The sequence below is a fragment of the Scomber scombrus genome, chromosome 3 (genome assembly GCF_963691925.1).
Source record: "Scomber scombrus chromosome 3, fScoSco1.1, whole genome shotgun sequence".
NCBI lineage: Eukaryota > Metazoa > Chordata > Actinopteri > Scombriformes > Scombridae > Scomber > Scomber scombrus.
The window spans coordinates 2,147,749-2,167,650 of record NC_084972.1 but is presented as its reverse complement, the minus strand read 5'-3'; the positions used below and the strand labels follow the sequence as shown (position 1 = coordinate 2,167,650).

The 19,902-nt window shown below is 39.1% G+C and overlaps 2 protein-coding genes across 2 annotated transcripts; one reads left to right on the top strand and one right to left on the bottom strand.

Annotated features, from left to right (window-relative positions):
- Positions 1 to 9,053: 9,053 nt before the first annotated feature.
- LOC133977835 (G0/G1 switch protein 2-like) lies at positions 9,054 to 10,661 on the top strand. Its single transcript, XM_062416125.1, has 2 exons — positions 9,054 to 9,165; positions 9,619 to 10,661. The coding sequence occupies exons 1-2, from the start codon at positions 9,069 to 9,071 to the stop codon at positions 10,041 to 10,043; spliced, it is 522 nt and encodes a 173-aa protein (XP_062272109.1). The 5' UTR covers positions 9,054 to 9,068; the 3' UTR covers positions 10,044 to 10,661.
- A 4,839-nt stretch (positions 10,662 to 15,500) lies between these two features.
- ldlrad2 (low density lipoprotein receptor class A domain containing 2) lies at positions 15,501 to 19,881 on the bottom strand. Its single transcript, XM_062416124.1, has 4 exons — positions 19,269 to 19,881; positions 18,229 to 18,378; positions 17,980 to 18,120; positions 15,501 to 17,078 (listed from the first exon to the last, which is right to left on the bottom strand). The coding sequence occupies exons 1-4, from the start codon at positions 19,834 to 19,836 to the stop codon at positions 16,774 to 16,776; spliced, it is 1,164 nt and encodes a 387-aa protein (XP_062272108.1). The 5' UTR covers positions 19,837 to 19,881; the 3' UTR covers positions 15,501 to 16,773.
- Positions 19,882 to 19,902: the final 21 nt, after the last annotated feature.

Sequence of the window (19,902 nt, the reverse complement as noted above, 5' to 3'; positions counted from 1 at the left end):
TCCCTCAGGCAGATTCAACACACACACACACACACACACACACACACACACACACACACACACACACACACACACACACACACACACTAAAAGTATACGCATGAAAATCTTAATTTAAGTACTGAACTGTAATTTAGGCACTAATACTTTGCTTATTTCCAGTTTGGAAGGCCTTCTACTTTAACATTACAAGAGGAAATACTGTACTTTTTACTCATTTATCTGAAATAGAAGATAACCTTCACAATGGGTTTGAGGACCCATGTTTGGGTACCATCCAGCTCCTGAAATTTGCTGCCCCTCACTCTGTGTTGCACTGTCCCTCTCATCACTGCACACCAGGACATAGCTACAATGCTGCAGCAATGAAATATCTTTTATCTCTACAGGCTAGTGAAAATGTGTGTTCAGATTCCACTAAAGCTTCTTTTATTTTAATGGATTTTATACAAACAAGTTTCCGTATTCCTGACAACAGAAATGTATTCATCTGTATTGCAAACAAAGGATTTGATCTCACATCAGAGGCACTTCTCTAACTCTTTTGAAATCACACATTGCAACATTACAGATGTTCAGGGCATGTCCTCTGCTCTGGACAGTAAAAGTTTTATTACTAAATCAACATTAAATCCACTAACGGTTTGTGCTGAGCCAGCAGATGGGCTGGAGAGTGGTTATGCAGAATGCTCGCATGGCCAGACAGCGGTCAAAGAGTACAGTTGCAACATGATGCTCTGGCACTGAAATCAGTCTGTTTCATAAATGGCCAGCCATCAGTTCGGCCAAAAAGCACCACAGCCTGCGTCCTGCACGTCTGTCTGCTCATTGTGACCTCTGCACCGCTCGCCTCCTGACAGTGCAAACCCCACGTAGGGAGCCATGCGTGGCCTGGGTGAACACAGCTGGCTCAGACAGTGACTGTGTGTCTGCTTGGGTTTGACTGATATGGGTTTGTATGTGGCCAATATCAATATTTTAGAGTTTAGGCTGCTGATTTTTGATAATTATTATCTTTTTGCTTTCTCTGTTTTATGTGTTGCTGTTTGTTGTGTTTGCACCTTTTTATTTCGCATATTGCACTTTATTGCCCTTATAGATGATCAATGTTTTATTTATGTCTTAAATTGGTATGAAATGTTCTAATGGCTCAGGGAGTGCTGTCTAAATATAATGACAATAAAGCTACTAACTAAACCTTAGCTTGAATTCAGAAGAGTATTTTCCACATTTGAAAAAAAGAAGCTCCTCCCTTGACTGAAGGCTGATACTAATACCAAATGAATTAAGTATTGGCATGCTGATCGGCAGGGGAGAATCTAATTCAAGAAGGTTTGGAAACGATACATTCCCTTTTATTTTATTTTTTTATCATTTAGTGTATAATAACAGTATAAAAGTAGACCAGCATCTAAACACATCCATTCCTGTATCTACTGTAACTGTGTTTTGGACAAACAGAGGTGAATGACTGTGGTCCTACCTGTTGGTATGGGGTGCAGTAAACCTCGGAGCTGGTGAGGCCGCAGGTGGAGGAGGCTCGCAGCTGGTGAACCCTGCCCAGCAGCAGGTCATCAACGGGTGGGTAACAAGCCCCTCGAGTGCAGTCATTGTAGGCCTGTGATACTGCAGTTACAGCTGTCAGGAAGAAGGCAGCACAACAAGAAATGAAACATTACAGAGCTTTGTAATTACACGACCTCTATCAGTTACATTAGTGTCAAAGTTCACAATACAAATTAATATTCACCAGAACATGGAGGCAGAGGCCCAAACACAAGGAAGTAAAGAGATATCTTATTACAATGGTTCAACTCTACGGTTTGCCATTTTAATAGATGTAGCAGCATTATTATGCTCATCCTGATCATATGAAACATTTACCAAACCATTTCAAAACTTAAACTAAACCACAATCCACAATGTAATTAAAATGAGCATATTCTACAATTTACCATACTTAACTATTTTAACATTTTCACTAAACCCTCTATTAATGGACCAATCAAAGAGCTTGTGCCCATCACCACAGTGGGATCCATCATTTTGTTGAGCTTCCATCAGTTATACATTTTCAATAAGATGTGCTCTTTGTCTCTCCCTGATTTGATACACTGTATTGTGCTTCTAAAAGACGCCAAAAGAAAGTGCTTAAAAAGGAAACGTGATGTACCAACAGAACTCAAATGGGAGCCATAGACTCACAGAATCTACAACTGTGCATTCCTATAGATTTAAAGACAAACACCAATGAACTGTTAACAAATATCATCATGCAATAACTTGAGCGTTTTCCCTTAAGTAATGGTTCTCAGGGTGGAAGAGCCTTTGATGCAGGCCCAGGCTAATGAAATCCTTTCAGGGTTAACGGCTCAAACATGTGCCATCACGAGCAGAGTATGCAGGTGTGTTCCTCCTCTCTGCTAGAAAATGGAGCGGTCAGTGAAATCAGCTGCTGCATTTTGTCACTAGATTAGAAACCTGCATACTGTCAACTTTCATGGATTTATCCATGTCAACATCTGTATAAAGTCAAAACAAAAGAGAATGAAATCTTACCAGCTAGAAGTAAAAGTATTCTCATATTATGTTCCTCTTCTTCTCAAAAAATCTGGAACAGATGTAAAAAAACAACAAAAGAAAAGTCAGAAAATAGAAACAGAATTGAAGCCGCTTGATTGTATTTCTTGATGTGAGACTCACTTTTCCGTCGATGCTCGTTGATAAGTGTGTGTTGCTGCCTGGCTGCCGTTTTATAAACACTGTCTCACCTGGATGCTATGATACAGTGTGTGTCAGAGTCGCACCCTTCACCGCCACTCCCTTCACTCCATGAATCAACACTTACACACATGCAGACACGCAGGCAGACGTAGACACACAGTCAACACAAAGACTACAACGTATCAAAAACAAACTCAAACAAAGACAAGACTAAGTATAATAAAATACTTTTAAATGACCTAAAAGAATTTCATCTATGTACATGAACTAAGTAAAAAAGAAAAAGTTTGTAGATTGTTTAGATTTGTATACTTCTACTAAAAAAGATTGTCTATATAAAACTTTGAAGAGACATTCAGGGTCCCCAAAGATGAATCCTAGTGCCATTATCAGGTCCTAATTTAGCTTTTCCAAAGACTTTGGTGTAAGACCTGCAAAACGAATTATCCCAATTTGACTTTGTGTCCAGTGTTATGTTGTAAATGTTAGCCTGCTAACGCTCTAAATTAAGATAGTGAAACAGGTAAACACACTAACAGCTGCTAAACATCAGTATGATAGTATTGCAATTGTGAACATTTTAGCATTCAAGTGTTATGAACATTTTAGCACTAAGTACAGCCTGGACAAAATGTAATGTCGCATATAAAGACATGTTGTACATATAACTAACAAACTCAAACATTTCATAGAGCTTCTGTAAGAAATTCTCAAACTATTAAAACTACAACTGAAACTTATTCAACTAAACTAAAATATTTGTAGAAACATAAATACAAAACTCAACGTAATAATCCTGAAACCATGTGAGCAGAACAGAAAATAAAAAAGTAAGTGGTATGTTTAAGTATTTAACAGAAATTATCTTGAAAACTTAAAAGAAAAACCCATCAATTATTTTCCAACTGAAATCATATGGTGAGACATGTTCTCTGTAATGGTCACCTAACCAAACCAGTAGTTAAAGACACTTTTTTAAGTGTAGAGGAAGAGTGAACTAAGAGCTAAGGACCATTGTTATTTCCTGCAAGTAATACTGCAAAGTAGTTCAGTGTTACAGTAATAACTATGGTTTGAGTGTGCATTATGTCCACACTAGTTTCAAACAGTAAACTGTCAAAATGTAAGTAAAAATGCATGAAGTTTAAAAATACAGCATGCAGAAAAGAATGTGGAGGTGGAGGTGATGGAGGCTGTTGTCCGATGATGCTTTGCACAAGAGAAATGAAGAGAAGAGCTGATAAACTGTGACATCAGCAGGCAAACATCTTGTATTGTTCATCAGAATGCAAAACACATTCATTTCTTATGTTCTAACTGTCAATAAGGACAATATTAGTTCATAAAGTCTATCTAATAGTATCAGTATGTTCTATAGAAGTGGACACAGTGTTTGTTAAACGGAGTCTTGGTTACAGATCTGCTGACAGAGATTAGAAAAATGAAACACTTGAATTACTAAAACACCAGAATTTTAAACAAGCACGTCTCGACATATTCCAATGTCACATTACAAATGGATCTTCTGTAGACACAATGGAGAAGTACTGATCTGTAATGATTCCTTTTTTAATCTTAAAAATGTATTATATAATACTGGTTAAAGGCAGTTTTCCCATTCAGAGAAGAACTCAGGTCTGGGCTTAGACACTGTTACACAGACACACCCCCCCCCCCCCCCCCCCCCCCCCCCCCCCCCCCTCCCTTTGGGGAGTGTTTAAGGTCCACCAGCCTGTGTGGTGCTGATCATCACCAGTGTAAAGAAAGAGTCGCCCAGGGCCATATGTTTTTCTCCGTTCTCCGCAGACACACTTACTAAGTACAAGTATAGGGTGTGTCCTCTCTGACTCAACACACACACACACACACACACACACACACACACACACACACACACACACACACACAGACTACTGTACACACAGAACTTCAGACAAGTACTGTCCTGCCTTCAATGTCTCTAGATTGAAGCTGTGCATTTATTTCTTAGTAACAGCCTGGTGTTTCCTCTCTTTCAACACTAGCCCGTGGTTGCATTGAGGTAGAGTCAAGGCTGTTTTATTGGAGCTGCTGGTATAATGAGAAGGTAAATATCACCAAAGAGCAGATAAGCAAGAAATACCTCAGATAGTAGGACACACAAAATATACTAAATGCAATAACAAACACCTGATACCTTTTAATAGACCTAGGAGTGTTTTCTTGGCTGAGCAAATATCTGAAGACTAGATATAGTCAATCAATCAGTAAATCAATAATATTTTATTTATATGGCGTCAAATCATAAAAGTCATCTTACGGCACTTTTTACATAGAGCAAGTCTAGAACTTTTTTATTTGAGCTATAAACACACACACACACACACACACACACACACACACACACACACACACACACACACACACACACACACACACACACACACACACACACACACACACACACACACACACACACACACACACACACACACACAAGCCAAGGTAAAACTTTAAAAAATAAAATTGTATGCAATCTCTAATATCTTTGAAATAAACATCTCTTTACTGATTTCTTCTGAACTGAATCTTTGGGATGGATGTGTGAAAAAAAGAAAGAAAAAGCAGAACAATTGATAATAGTGCTGAGAAGTTGTTAAAGAATGTGCCGGCTCACAAGGTGTCAACATTTTTTAGAAGGGAAATGAATCAAAGATTGTTTAGTGTACACTGTAAAAAATAACCTCCACAGACAAGAAACTGTGACTGTGACAAATAAAAAGTAGTTCCAATGCACCCACTACTCTATAGCTCTTTATATTTATATTTGTATTTAAATGTAATTTTTCATGTCACACATAGGCTTAAAGCTAGTTTATAAACAATAAGTATGTGTAAGGAAAGATGCCTCTCAACCTAAACCACGCTTACTGACTCCCATTTGCTCATGAGAACCCATCAGCTGATCCATGCAGCCTAAACTAACAGGATCATCTGATAACCTTGAGGGCAGAAGTGATGCCTGTATAGTTTATGGTGGGTTTGAAAGTGGCGAGTCTGTAGGAGTTCATATGAATGGCTCTGCAGAGCAAAGTCAGCTCAGTCTACTGCAGGCTGAGGTCAAGTTAATCAGCCTCATTCAGTGTCAACTATTGTATAGCAGCTCCCTTAGAGTGTGTGTGTGTGTGTGTGTGTGTGTGTGTGTGTGTGTGTGTGTGTGTGTACACATGAGCACCATTGCGTGACCTTTCCAACAGGACAAATGAAAACTATGTGAACACCCTGACAAAGGTTCTTTTTGTATACAAACCAACAGTGAGCAGAGCACCACACATTGCAGTCTCACATGCTAAAGACTTAAGGTTGGCTCCCTCTAAAGCTGCTTTCACACAATAAGCTTAATATTAGACAACGTACACATGACCCCTAATTGCACCGCCTTAAAAACACTTTTAAACAACCAGGTCAAAATAGCTCAAGTAGCCGAGGCAGGAAATGACACAGACTCAGTGATCTTGTAGTTGTCAAGAAGCAGTCATGTGTTAACCATTACATACTGTTCATATTCTGACTCATAATTAGTCTTTACACCAATTCACATTCATACATTCACCATCAGTCATTAATGTTTGATTAAAAGACATACACAATCACTGTTTTATAGTCCAGGAGAACATTACAATACAACATACAACATGTTTGAATGCAGATTTTTGAGGTTTAAAAAAAACAAAAAAACACATTTGCATATATAAAAATGTGTATCAGCTGCACAAAATTTTAAAGAATGATGCATTTTATTTCCATTTTTGTAAACTGTGGGTCACATTAGGGAAAAGACCTGCTAAAATAAATGTGTATATGGTGTTTTTTACAGCTCTCGAATGTAAAAACAAAAAACAAAAAAAGGGTCAAATTTGACCCTGAACAGTATGTAAAGGTTAAAAATAAAATCGGATCGATGTTACGGAGGTAAAAGTCTAACTTTTGAATACATGGACTTTAGTCTTGAATTTGATGCAGCGCCATGTCCTACTCAAAGAATAAAGAAAATATCTGCTATTCAAAGCTTGTTAAAGAGGCGGTCCCAAGAGAAGATAAACTACATGGAGCAGTGGACAGAGTACTCGTAAATGACCAACAATAGAATATAAAACAATAGCCACACAAAGAGGGTGGTGAGTCTTCATGGGAGAACTTCTATGACAATATAATAGGGAGAGCATGTGCACTCCAAATGAGAAGGGTTTTGGATTTTTTCCCAGCCTGCTTTGCTTCATTTCTCACTGACAAATGGAGAACGGTTTATACTGCAATGAATAGAACTGAGTCCTGTTATGACATGTCATCTTTTGTGTTGTGTGGTGTGGATGTGTCCTCATTATTTGATGTGGGCACCAGCACATGTGTACGATGTCCAAAAACGTGACACTGACAAGAACTAAAAAAAACCCCCAAACAAACAAAACTAAAACACCCTTTCTTGAAGCAGGAGGGCCAAAAGTAAAGCAGTCAGTTTGATGTTGTACCAGGAAATTCACTGGCATGACTAATGCTGACAGCTACTTTATAATGATGGTTCCATTTCATTAAGGCGTGCCGGTAAGCACTTCTAGTGAAGTAGCATGCATAAAACCAGGTCTCTGCAATTCCCATGCTGACATTTCTTGATGATATCAGTTCTACATGTTTCAATCTGCAGTGGAATATGTCTGCTGTGGATTCTAACAGTGTTATAATCAGGAGCAATTTGATTGGCACACTGAACTAGAAGGTTAGATTTAGACAGTGGGTAAAAGTTGTTTCATTGATATATACAGAGAGGATTTTCAATTGTTTGCCATTTTAAACCAGGTTGATCTCATTCTTCAATGATTCCAGTAATGATGAGGAAACGTCTTCTTTCCCAGCAGTTAGACTGGCACATAAACAGAATTAGGGGATAATTTCTCTGATGTCAGCATCTCTGCACTTCTTGTGCTGCACAGTGTTAGTCACCATCAGGAGTGTATGTGGTACGTGTGGTTGACTCTGTCCACTATACTGTCCAGTTCCACTCTGTACATAGTTCACATCACATCTGCTCAGCAGTGTGAGTATCACAGTAGCAGAATTGCTCCAGGGTAGCCGGGTTTACACAACCTTTCCCCTAATTTGATGACTGTTGATGTGGAAGATTCACATGGACTCCATCAGCAGATGGGAATCTCCTGGTCACCTGTGTGGCTTTTAGCCTATCTATTATCAAACAAGACTTCTGTTTTGGTCAGTTGATATCAACTTGGCCTTAAATTGAGTAGTGCAATCATTTTCCTAATTTCCTTCTTTTTCCTGTTCAATTATTGTATAGTTGTCCTTAAAACACATTTAGTAACTAAAAGTCTGGATCGATATCACAGTTTTAGTTCTCAAACACTTCTCTGAGACAGAAATGATGTCATTAGTTGGGCTGGGAAGTGTGACGCCATGAATATAAAATGATGGAACCAAATATTATGTGATTGTTGATGGGTATGATCAAACAATCAAAACACAAGTAAATATAAACATCTTCCACATTTTGACAATACAATGTGCTGCATGTTGTTTGTTTTAGTTTCAGCATCCTGACTACATGCTTCTTATATTATTGGATGTATTGGCTATGTGTAAGACATAAAGTATTTAGTAAATACTTCTTGACACTAAATACTTCTTGTATAATGTTTACATAATGTTGTGTATAATGTTGTGTATAATGTCCAAATGGTGAAGACATTTTCTACATATTTTAGTTTTTTGTCAGTTTATTTGTGTTTTTTTAAGTTGCTGTATGAGTTTCGCTGACTATACTTTACATATTGTATGTATTTATGTATTTTAAGAATGATTTTATGGAGTGTATGGATTCTATGGATCTGATGTAATTTCTGTCTTGCTGTGTGTCTGCCAAAGACACATTTTCCACCATGGTGGACAATAAAGACTATTCTATTCTATTCTATTCTATTCTATTCTATTCTATTCTATTCTGTTCTATTCTATTCTATACAACATTTCTTGTATGAAACTGTATTAACTCCTGTGTGAACTTTAAATTCTTTAATTTGCAAATTCCATTAATTTTACTGTGACACTATTAAACGTAACTCAAAGTGGTCTCTAAAACTCACTATTAAATACTACAGACACCCTAATAGAACTTGGAAGAAAAAACATCTGCATTACATGTGTTGACTGTGTGACAATCCTACACACAACTAGGTGAAAGTTTCTGGTTCAAAGCCAGTTTCCAGAGACCAGCCCTCATATCTCATGAATATTCAGCAGCTGCCAGCGTGTATGCTGGATGGGTGAGTGTGTGGGTGGAGAGAGTGGGACTATAAATGACCACAGTGTCCAGTAAAGGTGTGTACTTGCTACAAACTGGAAGTAATGAGCAGAGTGAACCTTCCACTTCAACAGAGAACACACTATATCAAAGTAAGTTTTTCCAAATTCTTTCAAGACATTAGTGGTCAACCTGTATATGTTTTGTGTCCAATCAATGCATGGGAGGGTATTATACTGCTGCTACATGAGTATAGTTTTAAACAGCCAGGATCTGCATTTAGACTAGCATTTATCTCAAGATTGTGTAATGTGCAGAAAATACTCAATTTAAAATGTATTGTGGATTCAAGATTGTAGGTTATATTTCAATGTTTCCATGTTAAATGCATTTTACAGAAGCTGGGCTGTGTGACCTAGTTAAAGGGCAGCAACTAGAATGACCTTTCTTGTGCAGTACACATTTAACTAAGAAAATAGACTAGAATTATTTTGATGATATTCTCAGAGCCTGTGTTGATGTTTTAAATTTCTTGTTTAGTCTGATTGACAATCTAAAATGTTTCTTGTTAGTCAACCAACTGACTGTCCCTTGTCCTTTTTTAGACCCAAAAACCACCTCTAGGTCTCCTTGTGCCTCAGCTGTAACACAGCCAGTGAAAATGGACAGCGTGAAGGAATTGATCCCCTTTGCCAAAGAGATGCTGAGCCAAAAACCCAACCGGCGTATGCTGAAGATGTACCTGGTGGGATCAGTGTTTGCAGTTCTAGGGACTGTCATCGGTCTGGTAGAGAGTATGTGTCACCCTTTCTCCTCTGGCGGGTGTATTGATGAAGAGATCATCTTCATGATGAACCAGGAGCAGAGGACTGCTGACGCCAAGAAGCTGCGCAATATGTGGGCCCAGGGGGAAGAGGAGGAGAAGGAGGGAGAGGAAGAAGAGAAGGACCTGGCCACAACCCAGCTGATCATCCCCAAGAAAGACAGAGTCGGTCAGAGGAACATGTCCAACCGTCTGCATGCTTCTTAAAGCTGAGGCGGCAAGTCCAAGAGACTTGAGTTATTTATTAGGGAACTGCTCCTGCCACACCACTACGTTGTGCAATACGCACACAGTCTGAAGCTTTATAGACAGATGAATGAGAAGCATGTGACCTGCCTGCCACTCTGTGCTGCCAATTAATGATGCATTCAAGTGCTGTTGGGAAAGCTTCTCAGTAGTTCTTTATGCACTGGGCACAGGCAGAAGACTCCAAAAGGTCCAGAGTAGCAGTGTAGTCAGGGTTTCATGGCATGAAGACACTGGATGACCTGTGAATTAAAACACCAGTTGTGCCTGTTGCAAATAGCTTCCTATTCATCCCGCTGCTGCAGCACAAAGTTTTGTCTTTGAAAAAAAAAGAAGCTAAAACTTCAGAGCTTGAAGTTAGGAGTTTAGAGGGGTAGCTGTGTGCTGTGTCTGACTGTGCTGTGCTGAGCTGCTGTGTAGCGCTGCCTGCTGTCTGGTGGATGTATCTGTTCTTCCACTCCACCCACATCCCACTGTGTCGAAAGACAAGAATGTTTGTTGTAAATAATGAGCTATCTGCAAAAAACTGTGAATATAACACATTTTGATGTATCAATAAAGTTCATTTTATTTTTGAAATTTCTGCTTTGCCTTTCAGTTTGCCTCCCTTGACATTTTCTAGATATTTATTATACTTTATATAGATATAACAATATATCATGTCATTAATTATATCATATCATTAATTATTATTTGTTATTAACTACAGATGGATTTATGCTTGAAAAAAGCAACATGCGCTGTAAAAAGGTACAGGGTATAAGATAAGAGAAGATATTCCTTTATTAGTCTGATGATGGGGAAATGTACAATATTGCAGCATTAAATACAATAAAGAACAATAAATAATAAGCATGTACAAAAGCAAAAACAATAGTAGTAAAGAAATACAGTAACTTTATGTACAAAAGTACATAAAGTAATATTGATGTTGACTGATAATATACCTGAGTTGAGATTGCACAGGTTTAAAGTGAGAATATATAAATATTACTGATACCGTACAATGATCACCTTTTAGCAGTTTTAGAGCGTGTAACATTTATATAGGTAAGATCAGGATAAGGTAATAAAGGATTACTCAGTAATCAGATGTTGATGGATTACAAAAAAGAAATTGGTGTTTCCGTAATTAGTAATAAATGATTTAGTTTAATCCTTTAGAAAGTGATCAGTGTGATTCACTGATATTTAAGAACTATGAAAAAAAAAACGAGGAAGGTACTTTTAGGATATAAAAAACAATGTGACTCAAACCAGATGCTCTACAGTAGATGCACACATACACATTCAATGTTCACAAAAAATTGGAATGAGGTCAAGGCACAGAAGACCTCAGAGTCAAACAGTTTGACCCTGAGGTAGATCATGATCACTATAATAAAAACTTTTAAACTTTCTTTCCCCTTTTTGTGAACATTGACATCATTGAGATAGCCCACCTAATCATTAGCCTGAATCTAATGATTCATTAATATAGCAGCCTATTTCCCAGTCTGTCCTCTGGTAACTCATCTGCTATAGTCCTTGATTCAGTTACAGTTATTCAGGAACTACTATTAACAGTGCTCATCATCAGGTTGTTACTGATTCATTCCTGATTTCTCCTCACAATTGAATGTTCTGTAATGTAAAGTGTGACCCAATAATTCAGGTATTGGTTATATTTAAATTTTAAATGGTAAATAGAATGTACTTATATAGTGTCTTTTAGTCTTTTTGAACACTCAAAGCACTTTTACACTACATGTCACATTCACCCATTCACACACATTCATACACTGATGACAGGAGCTACCACACAGGGTACCAACCTGCTCATCAGGAGGAAACTAACATTCACACACATTCATACACCGTTGGCTCAACCATTGAGAACAATTTGGTGTTAAATATCTTGCTCAAGGACACATCAACATGTGGACCGGAGTCCAATCTTCCCATTGGTGGATGACTGCTCTACCTCCTGAGCCACAGCTGCCCCATATTCAGCACAGTGTTAGTTATGTGCATACAAAGAAAAGCAGCATCCTTATTATTTTTTTTAACTAAAACTGAACCTCATCATCACTGCATCAAAGCTACAGAATGAGAAGCATGCTCTCCAAATGTATATCACATTATCAGCAGGCTCCAGTCGAGCACCAGGCTGGCAGTAAGAGGTAAGTAGTGATCTGACAGGCTATACTTGTGTTCATGGATTTGCCCTAATCCCCCTGTGTTTTTATGTGTGACTGCAGGAAGGGTTTGATAGGGTCACAGTGCAGCTCAGCTGAGTCACTAACAGACCCTGCAGTGTGGCTCACTGAGATAGCAACATGGACAATGGAACAATGTTGCCTGACAAGTGAACACACATGAGTGGGAGGCCAATATATCCCTGAGTCAACATGATACTCTATGGTCTAAGAATAGTTTGACTGATGGTTTATGTGAAGGATGAAATGTATAACACTTCAATCTCTGAACACAGCTGAATTTTAACGGGCTGTGACCGTGTTTGTGGTCACGTGACAACAAATAGTTGGTCACAGTCAGTACCAGATGTGTGATACGTGACCTTCAGCTGATCAACATAAAGCTACAGAGCAAAGGCAATGTCATTTCCACATTTGTTTTCACCCTTCATCAATCCTGTTTAATACTATGATCACAATGAGACAAAGATCTGCTGTAAAACACTTTAATCATTTCTTCACACGCAGTTTAAAACCAACCTGGGGTCCCTTTAATCCCTTTATCACTTTATTAGACCATATACCTTCAATTAAGTGGTTAACCCTGTAATGATTGCAGCACAGTCTTTTAGGTTATTTTCTACTTATATTTCACCATAATGTAAGAGATTATGGCAAAATTAATTCAAATGTAGAGGTTGTATTTGCTTCCATAAATGAGTGTGTCATTAATCACATTCATCAATTCGACTGTAAACTTTATTTGATCCTTCAACAAATACAAAGCTGGTTAAATAGATTAAAAGAGCTTTCACTCTCCGCTTAGAAAGGTCGAAAATCCTCTTGTAACATAAATGCCACTGCAGGAAGCTGCCTTGTGTCAACACACTTGACAAAATTAGGAACCCCCAACATACTAATTTAACTAGGGGTCAAAAGGTCAGTGTTAGAAAATCAAATCAAAGTGACAAAAGGGTTGGGAAAGATTTTTTTTTCCCTCTGTTTTTTTGTAGAAAGAGGGATTTAACTTGAAAGGTTGCCAGTGGATACCAGAGGCAACACACACAGTGTGAAGCTGCTGACTCTTTGCCAAACCCTCCCCACTGTCACCCAAGCAGCCTGTGAACCCTCAAAAAACAACAGAGACTCTGCACTGCAGACCAGGCAAGATGAAATACAGGTTGTTTTCCAGCCAATTGAAAACATACTGTATCTCTTTACCACCTTAATGTTTCAAACTGATCTGCTGCTGGGACAAACATTACAAACACATGTGTGGACAAATGTCTTTATTCAGACTCACATCACTTCATTTTAAAAGTCTAGTGGAGAATTTGTGTAATTACAACAAACATGACATATTAAGTTTGATTATTTAACTCATTTTGTTTCAGTAGTGAGTGATGGAACAAGCTGCACAGAGTAGTTCGCAGAATGCACAAACCTTTTTTTTTGCAGATAAAGATGTATTTAAAAGAAGAAACAAAAAATCATCATTCTGATTTCTTTTTTCTGTGTTTTTATAGTGTTTTTTTCCCCTCTCTGTGTAAAGCACTTAGGATCAACCATGTTGTGTTTAAAGTGCTTTATAAATGAAGTTGAAATTGAAGTTAAAAGGAGAAGTGGGATTCTAAAAAGACAAAAAAGACAATTCTACTTTGCAACATTTATTAACACATTACAGTATGTACATCATAAAGACTGACACTGAAACAGTTCATGCAACTGTATTTATGCTATAGTCTCAAAAGTAGAAAACAGAGTTGCCTATAAACTTTGAGTATATAAAACTCTCTTTATCTTGCTAATAATTGACGCCAAACTTCATTATTTACATTATGCTACAGTTTGAGGAAGTCTCTGTTCTGCTTGAATGCAACGTTTCATGAATTTCAGATGTAATATAATACATATTAACACTGTATTCCTTTCAGATAAACCAAATCATTTAAAAATCTTTAATTCCATGTATTTAGAAATACAATGTTTTTAAGAGCTGTGTTAATTGGGTTTTTTTTTTGGCCACTTGAAGACAGTGGAAAGCTGAAAAGACAACATCTGACATAAATATGACTATATTCAGTGAATGTGGCTGCCAACAATTGCTATTTACACACCCAGCAGACACAGAGATACACTGGCGTTCATTTGGAACCACGTTTCTATCCACCTGATGACATATTCTCATGACTTTCAGAGATTCTTACAATGTTAATCAAACATATCTTGTCAAATCTGCATGGGACACTGAATCCATCAATGACATATCTAAAGACGGTGTTAACTGTATATTATAGAGCAGCTCCCAGTAACATGTTGGAAAAGTCTTCCACCTTGAACTCTGACCTTATCTAAAGAGTAATGTACATTAATGTCTGTGTCTGCGTGTGTGTCTGTGTGTGTGTCTGTGTGTGTGTGTGTGTGTGTGTGTGTGTGTGTGTGTGTGTGAGTAGATGTCTACTGTACTCAGTGTGTGAGTGTGTGTCTGATGGGTGTACAGATGCACATGCATTCCTGTACAGTCTCAGCAGAAAGCAAGACAGATAAAGAAGTCTGCATACATCACTGTGCTGCAGCCTGGCAACCTACACGTTAGAACCACACTGTTAGTTTACGCATATGGCCTTATGCCTTACCAAGAACACTGTGTGATGTAGTTACACAACACACTGAGTGGCTGAGGGACGAAAGGTTATTAAACTACTCCATCTGCAGGACGCCACAAAGAAAGTTTGCCTGGTGGACACATGAACACAGGCTGCCCCTCACATGGAGCATCAATCTGTGTCTCACTCTACTGTACTCTTACTGTATATGAAGCCTGGGAGTGAACACAGGCTTCTACTACAAAGATATCAATCCATTTAATAGAATTCTCAGCTAGACACATTTCCCTCATTTTCTTTCTCTTTTTCACACAAGTTCATGATTCACACAAACAAATAACACAATAAAAGTTTGGATGCACTTAGTTCCACTTAGATTCAATTTCAATACCCTGCCATACACTGATGTTTCAGACAATAGTGTGTTTTCCAGCTTTGTGGCTTTTTGGGATGAGCTCAAACACAGACTGTGAGCTTTATCACCCAACATCAGTGTTGGACCTCACTGATGCTCTTGTACCTGAATATTATAATAATAATAATAATAATAATAATAATAATAATAATAATAATAATAATAATAATAATAATAATAATAATAATAATAATAATAATGCTCTCTTTGTATGAGACTTCCTTTATACATTGGTGGAAGGCTAAATACAGTCAGGACTACTTCAACCATAGCTGGGCTCAAACACTTTAGAGATTACTTATGATTGACACACTGGCCGGTGCACATTAAACAACAATCTATAATCACACCACTGCAAACACTGACTGAATAATATTGAAAAGTGGTAAACAATACACATCTTTATAATCTATCCATCCAGTATAGAAAGCTGCACATTTGTTTTGCACACTCACACAGGAGGCTGGAGCCTATCGCAGCTCACATTGGGTGAGAGGATACACTAACTAACTATTATACTAAGTTGAAATGTAATCTAATTTGACTTTTTTCGCCTTGTTTTAAATTACACCATTATTTAAATTCATCAATAGATCATTTAATATTTCAGCCTCACCCCACAGATATCCATCACTACTATCAATTCTCACCTGCTGTAGTGATATCTGTTGATGTGATCTGACAATTCCTGACTGATTTATTCTAGTTTAATTAGCAATATTTTTCATGCTTATCACAGTTTTTTTGGAATTTGTCCTTTACTGTGCACACACCCGACACAAGATGTTGACTGCCGCAGACTGGATGACTTTATGCTCCACTGGTCCAGACTCCACACTGAGTCAGTGGCTTATATGTGGAACACCAGTGGATTGCTGAGAGTGGAAAGTTTGAAGGAATTTCTCCTAGGGAGAACAGCTGTTTGTCACCAGGAGAGAGACTTTGTAGTTGTGGGACTGTTTCCTCAGCTTGTGTCCATGGCATACTTTTGGTCAAAGCTGTGAAAGTGTAATTTCACTGCAGTCAAATCTTACATGACTAAACTGTTACATCTAAGAAAAGAGAGTGAAAAGACAAAAATATACAACTCAAAATTGTTCACACCAGCATCTTAACGCTCTTCATTGTTCTCAAACATCATGAGCAGGCTCTCAAACAGAACGTGGTGCCATCATAATATGTAAGAGACAACTTTAAAAAAAAAAAAAAAAAAAGGCAAAATGTGCTGTTCTTACAATACATAGTTATACTGTACCCTGCTTCACCTTCTCATAGAAACATAGCTGTCTCATCACCTGCATCATCACATTTAAAACACAAAAACACAATTTATCCATAAACTAAACACATTCACCTCATCAGTCCTTCACAAGGACTCTTGATCATGGTCAGTAAGTGTCCATGTTCACCACTGATCACAGCTCAGCATCAGCATACTGTACCTTTGTCTCTGTATGTATGCCAAAACTGATCAACCACACATCCCCTGTGCTCTAAACAGCAGCGGTGGTAACGTTGTCTTCAGCGCTGTTGGTGGTGGCGGCCGCTCCTGTTGGCGTCCCGTTGACCGGCGCGTGAGGGGTGACCTTGGCCAGTCGGTGCTCCTTGCTGTGGGTGCAGCTACGGGCGCAGAGCTGGCAGGAGGCGCATGCCGAGTTGCAGCAGGGTAAGAAGCGACAAATGCTGACTCGCCACAGGAACCAGCCGGGTGACCAGCAGCACCAGCAGAGCACCACGCTGCCCGCCACCACACCCAGGAGGATGTAGAGGATCAACAAGGACAAGGAGGCGGGAGAGTCTGGAGATGAGAGGGATGAAATACAGTTATCTTTACTCACACTGCAGCCATATTCACTTTGCTGGTGGGAAACATTTACAGTATGTGTAACACAAGTGACTTACTGTCACTTCCACATGGAATCAGATCAGCTTGCACATTCTTTTGTGTTTGCATGTTTTTACACACGCAAACCCTTAGTAAATCAGGCCCTATGAGTACTAACATATATTACATCACCATTTTACAATAAAGAGCCATGATGACACTGATATTTGTGTCCTGTCACACCAGAAATCCTCCTGTGAAATGTGGTCCTAAATAAATGGTGCTGGATTCTTGGTGATGTAATGACTAATGCCTTCTTCTTTCTGTCCCCTCAAAGATTGGCACTATTAGAATGGTTTGCAACTAGACAGCAGTGAAGACTTGCTTGTTAAACTTCACAAGAGTTTGACTCAACACAACAGCAACACTCAAACTTACTTCATCCAATTATCATGGCAGTTTCATTGAAACTGATCAATGTGCTTTCAGAACACCAAGCCTTGCTTTCATTTGTGTTTCTCCTTTCTCTCGGTCTTAAAAGCAATAAGAAGCTGACAGGAGGGCCCAGCCAGTCTCTGTTTACACCACTGATCCTGGAATAGAGACAGATCACTAACAAAGCTGCTTTCTGCTGTGAGAACCCATCACCATTTATTAGTTTACGAGTCTTTAAGTGAAAGTAACAACTCAAAGGTCACCTCCATTAGTTTTATGCCCACTTATCAAGCCACTCTGCATCCAAATGGATACTTAGTTCATTTGTTTACGACCCAACTGGCTGCAGCATGGGGCATAACGCATCACACATCCATTTATTACTGCCTAAAGGAAGTTTTCCCACCAGATGAATTAAAACTATTATCATGTGACTCACCTGTTACTGACTCATGGTTGGGAGGGTTGTCTGGCATGCCGCAGTTCATGTGTTTAGGAATGGGTACTGTGGGTGGATCCACATAAGGTGGGGATGGGGTTGCTAAAGGCGGTGGAGGTTCAGGAGGTAAAAGCTGACCTGCTGATGGACGACAGATCTGTGTCAATGATTACGTTTATTGTAGTTTAAAGATACATGAATAAAATCAGGGGTGATGCAGTGTGCCAGCCCACCCATCACCTCACTGACCTTTGCACCCGGTGGTCAGGTTTTCCTCCAGGTCACTTCCATCCCCACAGTTGTCGATGCCCTTCTCATCACACACCAGACTGAGAGGGATACACTTCCCGTTCCTGCAGGTGAAGTAGGGCTCGTTGCTGCACTCTGATTGGTTGAAGCCTGAGATGGAAGAAGAGAAAATGGATCACTTCAGTGCTTCGATCTGGAACAACGATTAAATCAGGTCAGGCAGTCAGGTTGTCAGATTATCTCAACCACTTCATTTGGAGCTCTGACTGAAAGTGAGCACACTCAATAGTCAGTGATAATCACTCACTGCACAGTAGGTCAAAGCTTGGGCAGAAAACTGTGTAAACTGTGATGGATGTTTACAATGAACTTTCTTTTTTTTCTATATATATTTGCTTATTATAAATCAAGTCAATAATCTTATAATTACAAGGGGTTTCAATCTTCATCACCACAAACTGAACATGACCTGTTGCTACGGTATGCACTGTGTATTTCAAAGTTGTGGTCAGTTTTAAGCCTCTCATTTATTGTTCATTGATTATTGTCTATTGGCCACAGAAAATAGTTGATTCTGATTGGCTGGCAGGTGTCTAGTTAAATCTTACTTCAGCCTGTAGCATCTCTTACTACACTGGTGGCTGGTTCTGATCATCTTAAGAGCCAATGTCAATTCAATGTTACTGCATTCACTACATTAATTAAATTAAATTAAATTAAATTAAATTAAATTGATGGGGTAATTTTTTAAAACCCTACCACTCAGTCTCAGCAGTTTTAACACTGTTTTAAATCAGTGTGCAGGGGAAATGAAATGACACTTAATGACTAACTGAACCATTCATTAACCAACTGATTACACATTTCATTTAATACTCATTTTAAAGTGCTGATGATAATTAAACAGTGATTGATTCAGAGGTGTGTGGTTACAGATAATGATGGACTCAGAGGAGTGAACGCCACCAACTAGCCTTTTGAACATCCCATAACAGTGACTGTAAGACTCTAATGAAGAGATATGTCTGTCTTTGTCTTACCCAGTCTGAAGGAGGTGAAGTCCCCCACAAAGTCCACTCTGGGTTGAGTCCCCCGGGTGACCAGCCTCAGTGTCAGGTAGTTTCCTGTGGACAGCACCGGCCTCGGGGGACTCTTCCCACATAGAGGGGGCCCAAGTGCAGGCGAGCTCCTGTCCCGTCCATCATAAAACTGAACGTACGAGCCGGCGTGACAAGGGTCCCCCGGGCTTTCACCTGAGGTGGGCTCCAGTCTGGGGTTAAGAGGGGCAGAGCCACGAGGGGACTCTGGAAAGGCAGGGGCCGGGCTCAGAGGGGCCACTCGTAGCAAACTGTAGACCAGGAAGAAGCGGAAGTGGAACTGGACCTTGTCTTTAGGGGAGCTGGCCTGCATGGTGAGGTGGCAGTCGGTCCCCATGGTCACAAAGTAGTACTTCTTGGACTCTTGGTGTGAGTTGACGATCATGCCGTCTCCTCTGATGGTCTGTCCACAGAAGTCCACCACGTTCACTGACAGGGAGACAACACATGAGATGGAATCCTCTGATTCTGATACAGACAGCACAGTCATGGATTTGTACTTGTTGGACATTTTGACATAATGTTCTGACTGTTTATGTGTCTTTGTACAGTGTTAACTGAGGAGTAACTAGTTCTA